This window comes from Heptranchias perlo, chromosome 10, assembly GCF_035084215.1.
Source record: "Heptranchias perlo isolate sHepPer1 chromosome 10, sHepPer1.hap1, whole genome shotgun sequence".
Lineage (NCBI taxonomy): Eukaryota > Metazoa > Chordata > Chondrichthyes > Hexanchiformes > Hexanchidae > Heptranchias > Heptranchias perlo.
The window spans coordinates 80,038,079-80,052,167 of NC_090334.1; the positions used below are offsets into that span (position 1 = coordinate 80,038,079).

General features: G+C 46.3%; 1 protein-coding gene across 1 annotated transcript; it reads right to left on the minus strand.

Annotated features, from left to right (window-relative positions):
* Positions 1 to 518: 518 nt before the first annotated feature.
* Positions 519 to 13,491, minus strand: gsc (goosecoid). Its single transcript, XM_067991070.1, has 3 exons — positions 12,917 to 13,491; positions 9,941 to 10,200; positions 519 to 855 (listed from the first exon to the last, which is right to left on the minus strand). The coding sequence occupies exons 1-3, from the start codon at positions 13,260 to 13,262 to the stop codon at positions 688 to 690; spliced, it is 774 nt and encodes a 257-aa protein (XP_067847171.1). The 5' UTR covers positions 13,263 to 13,491; the 3' UTR covers positions 519 to 687.
* Positions 13,492 to 14,089: the final 598 nt, after the last annotated feature.

The window sequence follows — 14,089 nt, forward strand, 5'->3', positions numbered from 1 at the left end:
GTATTATTTATACGTAATTGCATTTGTATAAATTTCCAGTGACTTGCTGGGCCACTTCAGCGGGCAGTTAAGAGTTTACCATGTTGGTGTGGGCACTGGAGTCACATTTAGGCCCAGACTGGGTAAGGACGGCAGGTTGCCTTCCCTAAAGGACATCAGTGAACCAGTTGGGTTTTTAATGCCAATCCGACAGCTTCATGGTCACTTTTACTGTTTCCAGCTTTTTACTTCCAGATTTTTAAAAAAACGAATTCAAATTCTCAAACTGCCCATGGTGGGATTCGAACTCACGTTCTACTGGATTATTAGAGCAAGCCTCTAACATCACCACTACACTACCGTACCCTATAAAACGACACATCCGCTCACCCACCGTGAGCAATGTTCCAACCTGTGTTAAGTTAGCATTTTACTGCTTCCCACATCTGTCTTATTTTTTTTTCTGACCCTGTTTAATATGAAGTTAGTTGCAACAAAGCAGTACTGTGTCACACCTGAGTAACATCTCAATGTGTTTTTATTAATTAAAAAAAACAGGCACACATACGTACACGCACATTTATATATAATATGTTTATATACAGTATTTACAGCATCCTCAATCCATGGGAAGGACAATGTGCAAGGCATCAGCTGCAGTTAGAGCCAAGGTATTGGCGAGGGGCTTCTCACAGTCAGCCCCAGTTATCAACTGTCTGAATCCAGCTCACTTTCCTGGGCTGTCCCGAGCTCTTCTCCTGAAATCTTTCCCGCTGGAGTGGTTTTCGAAGTTTTATTCCATTTCTGGGAGTCCGACTCCTCTGACGACGATCTCTTCTGTCTCCTCCATTTGGCTCGGCGGTTTTTGAACCAGACCTGCGCAGAGGAAAGAAAAGGGAGAGGGAGAACGAATGTGCATTTGCGTCCGATTCTGGGCGTCGCACTTTAGAAAAGGATGTCAGGAGACTTGAACACCTAATCTGGGCTGACACTCCCAGTGCAGTACCGAGGGAGTGCTGCACTGTCTGAGGTGCCGTCTTTTGGATGAGACGTTAAACCGAGGCCCCGTCTGCTCTCCCAGGTGGACGTAAGAGATGCCACGGCACTATTCGAAGAACAGCAGGGGAGTTCTCCCCGGTGTTCTGGCCAATATTTATCCCTCAACCAATATCATTAAAAACAGTACTTGATTGGTTGTGAAGCACTGTGGGACATCCTGTGGTTGTGAAAGGTGCTATAAATACAAGTTCTTTCTTTTCAGGGCCTTGGAGAGGGTACAGTGGAGATTTATTAGAATGGTACTAGGGATGAGGGACTTCACTTATGTGGAGAGACTGGAGAACTGGGGCTGTTCTTCTTAGAGCAGAGAAGGTAATGGGGAGATTGAATAGAGGTGTTCAAAATCATGAAGGGTTTTGAAAGGGTAAATAACGAGAAACTGTTTCCAGTGGCAGGAGGGTCGGTAACCAGAGGACACAGATTTATGGTAATCGGCAAAAGAGCCAGAGGGGAGATGAGGAGACTTTTTTTTTTACAGGGCTGGGGTGGAATTGAGATAAATGGGGGGAGGGGGGGAATGTGTTCCCCCATCCTTTCTCCCCTCCTCTCCTGAAAACAGTGACTCACAATTGGGAGATAGAGTCTTGGGGGAACTCCATCCGGGTGATTATTTCTTTCCCCCCATTTTGTCCCAATTTTCTTCCCATCTCTAGAGCATCTCGGAAATTCCTCGGTCAGTTTTCCTGGTCTCCCTCTGTAACTCCAGCGAGAGACGAGAGCAACTCCCTCCTGGCACAAATAGCCGTTTACACCATTTCCCTGGGGATTCTGCAAGTCCCTTTCCGGAGTTATGGTGGGACAATGCCCATGGAATTTCAGGGTCACTGGCTCTACAGCTGCTGACAGCAACAACTTGTATTTATATAGCACCTTCAAATTAGTAAAACGTCCCAAGGAGCTTCACAGGAGCGATTATCAAACAAAATTTGACACCGAGCCACATAAGGAGCTATTAGGATAGGTGAGCAAAAGCTTGATGAAAGAGGTAGGTTTTAAGGAGTATCTTAAAGGAGGAGAGAGGGGCCGAGAGGCTAAGAGGTTTAGGGAGGGAATTCCAGAGCTTAGGGCCTAGCCAGCTGAAGGCACGGCCACCAATGGTAGGGGTTGGACAAGAGGCCAGAATTGGAACAGCGCACAGGTGGGTTTTAAGGAGACTTTTGGAGATGGGAAGAGAGGTTGTAGGAGGTTCGGTGCAAAGGCTTTGTGAACGATCTTGGCAGGGGGGGGGGTGGGGGAAGAGGGAGAGGAGAGGTAAACAGCTTAAACACCAAGCCCCTGTACCACTGGTGCACTGTGGCTGCAGTGTGTACCATTTATAGGATGCGCTGCAGCAACTCGCCAAGGCTTCTTCAGCAGTACCTCCCCAACCCACGACCTCCACCACCTAGAAGGACATCTCAGAAAGTTGTAGGCAGTTGTGCACTTTCCAGCAGTGATCGATGGTAATCGAGAGCAGGAACACTGGCCGATTTTTCCCTCCCGCATCCCAGGGTCTTTGACGTCAACTACAGCATCCCAACCTTTGCCCTGCCTGACGGAGGTCTGATTGGCCAGCGAGGCTTGGGGATTTAACGCGGGACCTTGTGGTTTGTGACGGTTTATTACCCATTAAAGTCACCAGGGAAACAAAGTGAAATTTCTAACGTCAGAAAAGAAAAAAATCTGTCGGGAATGTTGGGTCCTTTTCATCATTAGGAATTCCAATATGGCTGCCAGCCAAATTCTGCCCTGTAATAAGTCCCCACTCGCCTATCACCCTTTATCGCCAATCCTCCACTGGCTCCCCATTGCCTAGTGCACTGATTTCAAATTTCCCTCCATGACTCCACTCCATCTCTGGAACTTCCTTCCACACTGCGTTCCAGCTATTTCGACTATTCATTTTGTTCTCATTCTCGGGATGTGGGCATCACTGGCAAGGCCGGCATTTATTGCCCATTCCTAGTTGAGAAGGTGGTGGTGAATCTTCTTCTTGAACCGCTGCAGTCCGTGTGGTGAAGGTTCTCCCACAGTGCTGTTAGGAAGGGAGTTCCAGGATTTTGACCCAGCAACGATAAAGGAACGGCGATATATTTCCAAGTCGGGATGGTGTGTGACTTGGAGGGGAACGTGCAGGTGGTGTTGTTCTCATGTGCCTGCTGCCCTTGTCCTTCTAGGTGATGGAGGTCACGGGTTTGGAAGGTGCTGCCGAAGAAGCCTTGGCGAGTTGCTGCAACGCATCCTATAGATGGTACACACTGCAGCCACAGTGCGCCGGTGGTACAGGGGCTGGGTGTTTAAGCTGTTTACCTCTCCTCTCCCTCTTCCCCCACCCCCCGCCAAGATCGTTCACAAAGCTTTTGCACCGAACCTCCGGCAACCTCTCTTCCCATCTCCTAAAGTCTCCTTAAAACCCACTTCTTTAATTAGACCCTCAGTCACCCCATTTGACTCTTGCCCCAACTCCTTCCCTTCCTCTCCCCTTCTCAAGAGCCTTGGGATGCTTTGCCACATTAACAGCGCTATATATGTGCAAGTTATTTTGAGTCCTGTTTAACCTCTAAATATTGATGGCAATGCTTGGCTTGCAGCCAGTTATAATGCACGTTTGACACTGTTGCACATAACCATTTGCAAGTGCGCCAAGTAACACTACCGATTTCACAGAAGTTGACAATTTGACATTGGATGGGAGATGATTTTGAAGCATTTGACTTGAGCACATAATCCAGGCTGACACTCCAGTGCCAGTACTGAGGGAGTGCTGCACTGTCGAAGGTGCCGTCTTTTGGATGAGGTGTTTAAACAAGGCCCCATCTGCCCTCTCAGGTGGACGTAAAAGATCCAATGGCACTATTTCGAAGAAGAGCAGGGGAGTTCTCCCCGGTGTCACTGAAACAGATTACCTGGGCATTATCTCATTGCTGTTTGTGGGATCTTGCTGTGCGCAAATTGGCTGCCGCGTTTCCCCATATTACAACAGTGACTACAGTTCAAAAGTTTTCCATTGGCTGTAAAGAGCTAAAGGATGTCCTGAGGTTGTGAAAGGCCCTGTAGAATGGAAGTTCTTTCTTTCTTTGAACTGCACCCAACTTTTTTTTCCTGTCTGTTTTCTCCCCTTCCTGCTTCCCTGAGGGCGTTGATTCATGGAGAGGTACAGGGGGGGGGGGGGGGGGAGTGGTACAGGGGGAGGAGTGGTATGGGGAGGAGGGGTGCAGGGGGGGAGTGGTACAGGGGGAGGGGTACAGGAGGGACGGTTACAGGGGGGACAGGTACTGGGGGGTACAGTAGGGGAGCGGTACAGAGGGAGGTGTACAGCAGGGTACAATGGGGGAGGGGTACATGGGGGAAGGGTACGGGGAGGAGGGGTACGGGGGGAGTGGTACGGAGAAGGGGTACAGCAGGGACGGTTACGGGGGAGGGGTACAGTGGGGTATGGGGGGGAGCGGTACAGGGGGGAGGGATACGGGGAGGAGGGGTACAGGGGGAGGAGTGGTACAGAGAGGAGGGGTGCAGGGGGGGAGTGGTATGGGGGGAGGGGTACAGAAGGGACGGTTACAGGGGGAGGGGTACAGGGGGAAGGGGTACAGGGGGAAGGGGTACAGGGTATGGGGAGGAGGGCTACAGGAGGGATGGTTACAAGGGGGAGGAATATCGGGGGGAGGGGTACAGGGGGAAGGGGTACAGGGTACGGGGTGGCGGGATACAGGGGGAGGAGTGGTACGGGGGAGGAGTACAGTGAGGGAGGAGTACTGAGGGGGGGAGGGGTACCATATCCCTGAGTCTCTCTTCAAACACATCCAATTGTCTCCTGATCCCGATTACACTGTCCACATCACTGCCCTTACCTGGTAACTAACTCCACAACTATATTGCCCTTTTGGTGACCTCTGACTTCCTCTCTTACTCCTAAATCCAAATTTTAACTTGTGTCCACTGATATTTGAACCCTTCACAGGGAACAAAAATAACACAACTAGATTCATACACAGTACAGGCAGCACCACAGCAATCAAACATTCGCATGAGAGAGTTTATCCAGATTACAATTTTAAACATTAAAGGTCAATAATGGTACAACCAGTCCAGTTATACAGTCAGTGCTGGGACACTCAGTCCTGTTATACACACAGTCAGTGCTGGGACACTCAGTCCTGTTAAACACACAGTCAGTGCTGGGACACTCAGTCCTGTTATACACACAGTCAGTGCTGGGACACTCAGTCCTGTTAAACACACAGTCAGTGCTGGGACACTCAGTCCTGTTATACACACAGTCAGTGCTGGGACACTCAGTCCTGTTAAACACACAGTCAGTGCTGGGACACTCAGTCCTGTTATACACACAGTCAGTGCTGGGACACTCAGTCCTGTTAAACACACAGTCAGTGCTGGGACACTCAGTCCTGTTAAACACACAGTCAGTGCTGGGACACTCAGTCCTGTTAAACACACAGTCAGTGCTGGGACACTCAGTCCTGTTATACACACAGTCAGAGCTGGGACACTCAGTCCTGTTAAACACACAGTCAGTGCTGGGACACTCAGTCCTGTTAAACACACAGTCAGTGCTGGGACACTCAGTCCTGTTATACACACAGTCAGAGCTGGGACACTCAGTCCTGTTAAACACACAGTCAGTGCTGGGACACTCATTCCAATTAAATGCAGTCTGTTATAGGCCCGTTATAAACACAATCACATCTGTTACACACAGTCAGTGTTAGGACAATTAGCCCTGTCATATTTTTCTCATTCTAAAGTGCTGTGAGGATGAAAATCCCAGTGTAATTTTGGAATCTCATTACAGAGATAAAAATCTGAATTTATTTGAAATCTTCCAACTTTAACGCACCCCCTTAGGGAATTGTCTGCGTTTGGATTGATTTGTTTATAAAACATAAACTTTTTTTTCAAATGAACTGTGCAAGTAATTCATTCCCCCCCCCCAGGGTTTGACGCTAATCCCACCTCCAACATTTCAGTACATCCCACAGTGAGCTGAGAAATCCAACATTCATAATGAACCAATCCATATAATTGTTGCTCTGAATATTTATCCGTTTGATTTGTTTTCTCAATCCAGTTTTGTCCCCCTTCTCTCTGGAAGATTTTGAAAGAAAGAAGAAAGAATGTCTTGGATTTATACAGATGTAAGGAATCTTACAACACCAGGTTATAGTCCAACAATTTTATTTTAAAATCACAAGCTTTCGGAGATTGTCCCCTTCGTCAGGTGAATGAGTGAAAGGTTTGAGAACCTTTCGAAGGGGATAATCTCCGAAAGCTTGTGATTTTAAAATAAAACTGTTGGACTATAACCTGGTGTTGTAAGATTCCTTACATTTGTCCACCCCAGTCCATCACCGGCATCTCCACACCTTGGATTTATACAGGGCCTTTCACGACCTTAGGTCGTCCCAAAGCGCTTTACAGCCAATGAAATACTTTTTGAAGTGTAGCCACTGCTGTAATGTACAAAACGTGACAACCAATTGGCGCCCAACAATCTCCCACAAACAGTAATGTGATAATGGCCAGATAATCTGAGGGATAAAGATTGGCCCAGGACACTGGGGAGAACTCCCCTGCTCTTCTCTGAAGAAGTGCTATGGGGTCTTTTATGTTCACATGAGAGGGCAGGTGGGGCCTCAGTTTAACGTCTCCATCCAAAAGACGGCACTCCCTCAGTACTGGCACTGGGAGTGTCAGCCTGGATTTTGTGCTCAAGTCCCTGGAGTAGGACTTGAACCCACGACCTTCTGACTCAGAGGCGAGAGTGCTACCAACTGAGCCGTCTTGACTCCTTGCCTTCTCTTTCTTTCCGAAGACATGGGACACCTCGTTTCCTTGGAGCCTTCTTCCACCATTCCTTGATCAAGACATTCCAGTCTGGCTTCTGCCCCAACCACAGCAAAGAGACTGCATAGTCAAAAATCACAAATGACATCCTGTGTCACTACAACCACGACTGACTGTTGATCACTCCAACCACTCCCAGCGTCCCTCCATTACAATCATAGGAACATAGGAATCCACCAAGACTTCAGAAAGAAAGTATCAGGAAAGACTGAACAGGCTGGGGCTCCTTTCTCTAGAAAAGAGGAGGTTGAGGGGTGACCTACTAGAAGTCTTTAAATTTATGAAGAGGTTTGATAGGGTAGACGTAGAGAAAATGTTTCCACTTTTGGGGGAGGCCAAAACTAGGAGCCATAAACATAAGAAAGTTATCAATAAATCCAATAGGGAATTTAAGAGAAACTTCTTTACCCAAAGAATGGTTAGAATGTGGAACTTGCTACCACAAGGAGTAGTTGAGGCGAATAGCACAGATGCATTTAAGGGGAAGCTAGATAAGTACATGAGGGAGAAAGGAATAGAAGATTATGCTGATAGAGTTAGATGAAGTGGAGCGGGGGGAGGCTCGTGCGGAGCATAAACACCGGCACAGACCAGTTGGGCCGAACGGCCTGTTTTTGTGCTGTAAATTCTATGTAATTCTCTGTAAAGAGAAGGAAAGGAGTAAACATCTTCCAGAGAGAAAGAGGAGAAAACTAGATCGCGAAAACAGATAAAAAATGAAGCCAGAAGCAGTATGTCCTTACCCCAGTCAGACAAATATTCAAGCACTGGTTTGGCTCATTTTGAATGATTTAAACTAATGTGGCAGCTTCATATTTCTGAGTTTACCAGCTGGTAGCACTCTCGCCTCTGAGTCAAAAAGTTGTGGGTTCAAGCTCCACTCCAGGATTTGATAGCGTAATCCAGGCTGACACTTCAGTGCAGTACTGAGGGAGTGACGCAGTACTGAGGGAGTGCTGCACTGTCGGAGGTGCCGTCTTTCAGATGACCCTGTTCCGATGGATGTAAAAGACCCCACGGCAATTTTCAAAAAAGATTAGGATGTTCTCCCTGTGTCCTGGCCAACATTTATCTCTCAACCAACACCTCCAGAACAGATTAACTGGTCATTTATCACATTTGCTGTCTGCGAGATCTTGCTGTGCACAAATTGTCTGCCCAAGTTTGCCTAGAAAACAACAGTGACTGCATTTCAAAGGCAATTCATTGGCTGTGAGGTGTTTGGGGATGTCCTGAGAATGTGACAGACACAGTCAATTGCAAGTTAGTTCTATTTTTTGTTTTATTTTTAAATTCTGGTTGTGCAAATGCAATATTTAAATGCATTTTGTGTGGTGTGCTGGGCAGAAGTCAAGAGAACACTCTAGGGATCGAACTAGACACCATTTCTATGTACAGTCAAAAGCAGAGCACAGACCAATCTCAGGAGACTCACGAAAGTCACCAAGGGGCAAGAGCTGATCGTAATGTGTAGAGAAAGCACTTACAATGTAGGTGCTGTAGCAACCAAGAAAATTCTTTACCCAGACTGGAAATCAGGGAATGGGAATTTGTGGGTTAAATCCAGTTAAAAATAAACTAATTGTGAACAGCTTTAAAATCCAGGAATTTATCAGTGAAGATTGACAAAAATAAAAAGCTTTACTGACTGTAAGTGTAACAGAAATCCTACTTAACCAGACCTGTATATAACAGATCCACTGTCCCATTCACTGGATAAGTTATGAAACTAGACCTGTATATAACAGACCCATTGTCCCATCACTAGCTGGATAGGTACATAAGCAGACCTCTATATAACAAACTCACTGCCCATTGACTCACTGGATAAGATATGTAACCAAACCTGTAGATAGCAGACCCACTGTTCCGTCAATGTCTGGGTAAGGTTCGTAACCAGACCAGTAAACAACAGACCCATGGTCCCAGTACTGGCTGGGCAAAGTATATAACCAGATCTGTATATAACAGATCCACTGTTTCCTCATTGGCTGGGTAATTTATGTAAACAGACCAGAATATAACAAGATAATGGATGATGGAGGCCATTTGGTCCATTCTTAATTCATCCATCTGGAAACACTCTAAAGTCCCTTCATTTCAGAATCCATTTGTCCCTTAATGATTCCAGAGTTTTTCCCTCCACTGCTCTATCTGGAAGTCGATAACACAAATTGATCACTCTCTATGTGAAGAGGAATTTCCTGACATCAGGAATTGTGCTCCAGCTGCGAATTGGGAGAAAATCTCCCCTTTTTACTCATAGGAACAGGAAGAGGCCATTCAGCCCCTCGAGCCTGCTCCGCCATTCAATCAGATCATGGCTGATCTGTACCTCAACTCCATTTACCTGCCATAGCTTCATATCCTGTGATACCCTTACCCAACAAAAATCTATCGATCTCAGTCTTGAAAGCTCCAATTGACCCCCAGCACCCACAGGGGGAGAGAGTTCCAGGTTTCGACTTCACTTTGTGTGAAAAAGTGCTTCCTGATTTTCCTCCTAAACGGCCTAGTCAACGAAAGGTCTTGATTATAGTTTTAGGGAATCACATCTTACAACTCCCCAGTCTTCCGATGGATTCAAATGGGAAATTGTTACTCTAGTGGCTCAGTTGGCAGCAGTCTCGTCTCTGCGACAGAAGGTTGTGGATTCAAGTTCCTGCTCCAGAGACTTGACCACATAACCTAGGCTGACACTCCCAGTGCAGTACAGAGGGAGTGCTGCACTGTCAGAGGTGTCATCTTTCAGATGAGTCGTTAAACTGACTATCCTCTCAGGTGGACATAAAAGATCGCATGGCACTATTTCGAAGAAGAGCAGGGGAGTTCTTCCCCGGTGTCCTGCCCAATATTCATCCCTCAACCAACAATACTAATAAAAAACAGATTATCTGATCATTATCACATTGTTGTTTGTGGGATCTTGCTGTGTGCAAATTGGCTGCCATGTTTCCTACATTATAACAGTGACTACACTTCAAAAAGTTGCAAAGTGCTCTGGCAGGTCCTGAGGTCATGAAAGCGCTATATAAATGCAAATTCTCTCTTTTTCTTTTACCTCCACTTTCTCCTCCCGGAGATGGACCCTCCTGGCCAGCTGCTCTCTGGTGCCCACGTCTGGGTACTTGGTTTCCTGAAAGAGGTTCTCCAAGGCTTCCAGCTGCTCGTCTGTGAATATGGTCCTATGACGTCGCTTCCTCCTGCAATGGAGCTGGTTCAGCAGCTGGAGCTCGGTGCGGGACAGGGCCCCCAAACTCACATAAGGCAGCACCTGGGGGGCAACGGGGGACAGGTAGGCAGAGGCGGCCCCTTCCAACCCTTTCAAAACAGTGAAAAGGAAAAAAAATCAGTTCCTGCTCATTTACATCTGAATCTCGAAATCAGATCATCAGCGATAAACAACAAGGATGAGAATTTTAAAATCGAGGCATTCCCAGACCAGGAGCCAATGTAGGTCAGTGAGCACAGGGGTGATGGGTGAATGGGTCTTGGTGCGAGTTAGGATACGGGCAGCAGAGTTTTGAATGAGCTCAAGTTTACGGAGGGTGGGAGGCCTGCCAGGAGAGCATTGGGATAGTCTAGTCTAGAGGTAACAAAGGCATGGATGAGGGTTTCAGCAGCAGATGAGCTGAGGCAGTGGTGGAGACAGATGATGTTACAGGGTTGGGAGTAGGCAGTCTTGGTGATGGAGAGCATATGGGGTCAAAAGTTCAGTTCAAGGTCAAATAGGACGCCAAGGTTGTGAATGGTTTGGTTCAGCCTCAGACAGTGGCCAGGGAGAGGGAAGGAGTTACTGGCCATGGAACGGAGTTTGTGGTGGGGACCGAGGACAATGGCTTCAGTCTTCCCAATATTTAATTGGAGGAAATTTCTGCTCATCCAGTACTGGATGTTGGACAAGCAGCGTGACAAATGAGAAAGAGTGGAGGGGTCGAACGAGGTGTTGGTGAGGTAGAACTGGGTAGAATTTCAATGTATGGCTCCAGTGTAAAACTAACGTGGTAGATAGGCGCCCGATTTAATGTCAATGGAAATGAAAATTAGACAGTTTCTATAACGGGTGGCTGATCCACAACGCCAGGTGGCAAGTTGAAAATCTACTCCATCGATACATGACAGATACCCACCTCCCACCTGTGCCTTTACTCTACAACTGTAGCATTGTATGGAGGGAGTTTCTGCCTTACACCCAATAGTGCAAGCCTGGAGTCAGGACCCGACACAACTCCAGAGTGACTTGGAGTGACACTCTCTGGTGGAGATGTAAATATACATGCTTGAGCTGCAATCTGAGACCTTGTACCTTAGTGTGTATAAATAAACACCCACCCCAGTCCCTCATAGGGATCAGCTCTCACCCCATCCTCCTAAACAAATACCCAACCCAGTCTTTGGTGTGTAACCTTATCAAAGTTCATATAGATAACATCCATATCTTACTTATTAGTGACCTTCTGAAAAAATTCGACTAAACTAGTCACCCCTTGTTGCTCTCTCTGATCGGCTCATACTTGTTCAAGTGCTCAATCACTATCCCTAATGACAATTGTGTAGCTTCCCCACAACTGGCATTAAGCTGGCGGGGAGTAACCTGGTTTCTCTCTCCCACCCTGAAATAATGGGTGACATTAACAAATTTCCAAACTAACAGCACAATTAACGAATCAAAACAGCTTTTAAAGATTATGACTAACGCTTCTGTAATTCCCTCACCCACTTCTTTTAATGCCCTGGGGTGGAAACCGTCAGGTCCTGGAAATTTAGTTACTCTCAGTCCCATTATTTTCTCCATTACTATTTTGTTACTTATATTGAATCCAATAAGTTCCTCCCTGTGAGTTATTTTTAGTTTCCCTTCTATCACTGGGATTTTATACTTTCCCTCTACTGTGAAAACAGATACAAAGCACTTTAATAAATCTGCCATTACCTTGTTGTCTATTACATGACCGCCTGCATCTGTCATTAATGGACCCACATCTCCTTCGGCCACTCTATTACTCTTAATAATATTAATAAAAACTTTTACAATTAGATTTAGATTACATGCACATTTTTTTGAATTCCCTTTTGCAGCTCATGATATTTTCTTTGCCCCTTTGTTGTTTTCTAGATTTCTCCCAGTCCGCTTGATTACTACATTTCTTGGCATTTGTGTAAGCCATTTCCTTTAGTTTGACACTCCGTCTTACCTCATTTGTTGACCATGGTTGCTTGACTGTACAAGTGGAACTTTTGCTCTTTAGGAGTATGTATCCGTCTTGTATTTTACTGAATACTTCACTGGTTTTCGATAGGATTACCTGTTAATAACTCAGCCTAGTTTGACGTGTTCAGTTTATGTCTGGAAGTCAGCCTTACTTAAATTTCAAACCTTGGCTTGTGGGTAGATCTTTCTCCTTCTCGAACTTAATGTCAAACTCTGTTATCCTCACTGTTGGCAATTTGCTCCCTTACTGTCAGATTATTAATTAATTCCTGCTAGTTACTCATTACTAAATCTAATGTGGCCTCTTCCCTTGTTATGTCAGAAAACTGTCCTGGATACACTCTAAATGCGCATCCATGTCTCTCCCGGGGTCAATGCTCACCCCACCCCCGTCCCCCCGAACAATCACCCAGCCCAGCCTCTCCCGGTTGATTAGTTCACATCCTTTAACTCAAGTGAAAGAATGAGAATCGGGACATAGGAACAGGAGTAGGCCATTCAGCCCCTCGAGCCTGTTCCGCCAAGAACTGAAGGAGATTGAATCTAACGAGAGGAGGATAAAGGTGGAATTCTCGGGCTGTGGGTTAAACCTTTAACAGTGTTGGTTTCCTGACAGTTTATAATTGAAACACGAAAGTTCAGCCGCAAACCATCCCATTTACAAATATGGATATCTAAAAAAAAACTTTCACAAACAATCGAAGCAACTAAAATAAATGTACAGATGATTATATGTAAACGGTGCGAGTCTCCCCCCCTGTCAAAGGAGCCTGGCTGAACATTTTAACGAGATGTTTACAGATACATTTGTAGAGATGAAGTTACCTGGCGGGATGCAGGAGCAGTGCTGCGTGGCGAGAGGCTGGCATGTTGATACAGTGCCACAGCACGGAGCCCTGGGCGACCCGGGCACGTAGTAATAATTGTAACCCATCCTTGAACCACCGACTGCCAGGTTGGGGTGCGGAGGAGGAGGAGGAGGAGGAGGCGGAGGGGCCGCCGCTGGAGAGTACAGCCCCAGGTAATCTGCGCTGGCACACAGCGAGTCCCCGGCGATGCCAGGGTATGTTGGCAGAGGAGCGGCGTGTAGAGAAGGCGACTCCTTACAGCGAGATCTAACGCCTGATAAAATACTATCGATGCTGAACATCCCAGCCGGCATTACCAACATCAGCTGAAAGACCAAGGAAATATATCTAGAGATGTAGATATATGTTTATATAAATATATTTCAATAACAATTAAAACCAACCAAAAAAAAAGTTAAACCCGACTTTCCAAAATAAAAAAAATAGACCCGATTTAACAGAAAGAAGTTTGCAAAAAAAACTTGGCACAAAAAAGTTAAATGTAGTTTATGAGAGGGAGACAAGGAGCTGGGGTCCTTGTACCGCTTTCACCTCGATCTCCAACCCAATTCAGTCCACCAGGAATGTCACAGCAGTTTTATACCCAGCCCACGTCATTGGGATTTTTTTGAAACTCTTTGCTTATGTAATTGGGAAGGGAAAACAAGATCTCTCTGATTTTTTTTGCATTCCTCCTCCCCTCTATCACACACACAAAGGGGGCACAGCCCAGGGGCCTCTGCACTGTGGATTAAATGTAATCTCCCTCCTCCCCCCCCCATTAGCTTTAAGGCTTTGCAATCGGTTTTTAAATCGATCCCACCCACCCCCAGCAGCAGCTAATTGTACCGACTAATCCGATTAATGGGATTGTGGCTAGGATTTGCGGACACTCCCCCCTCCCCTGCTGCATGAACTCATTAGCGCGGATGTCCATTTAAATATGGGTCGATCCCTTACCCTGGTTACTGTCCCCTAATGTCCCTGTTGGTAATCGCCCTCAGTACAATTCAAAGAAAGACTTTAACACTTTAACTTCCAGACTTTGTACAATATCGGGAGGGCGGGGCAACGTGTAACAAGTCACACAAAGCCGAGAAATAACAAGCATTGAGTCTCAGTTCGAAAGTGTCTCTTGTTTCTATTATAC

Coding starts and splice junctions, on each gene's coding strand:
- gsc (XM_067991070.1), bottom strand. CDS start 13,262: ATGTTGGTAATGCCGGCTGGGATGTTCAGCATCGATAGTATTTTATCA. Junction 10,201..12,916: donor CTGCTCCTGCATCCCGCCAG/GTAACTTCATCT, acceptor CTGTTTTGAAAG/GGTTGGAAGGGGCCGCCTCT. Junction 856..9,940: donor TCCGGGAGGAGAAAGTGGAG/GTAAAAGAAAAA, acceptor TCCTCTGCGCAG/GTCTGGTTCAAAAACCGCCG.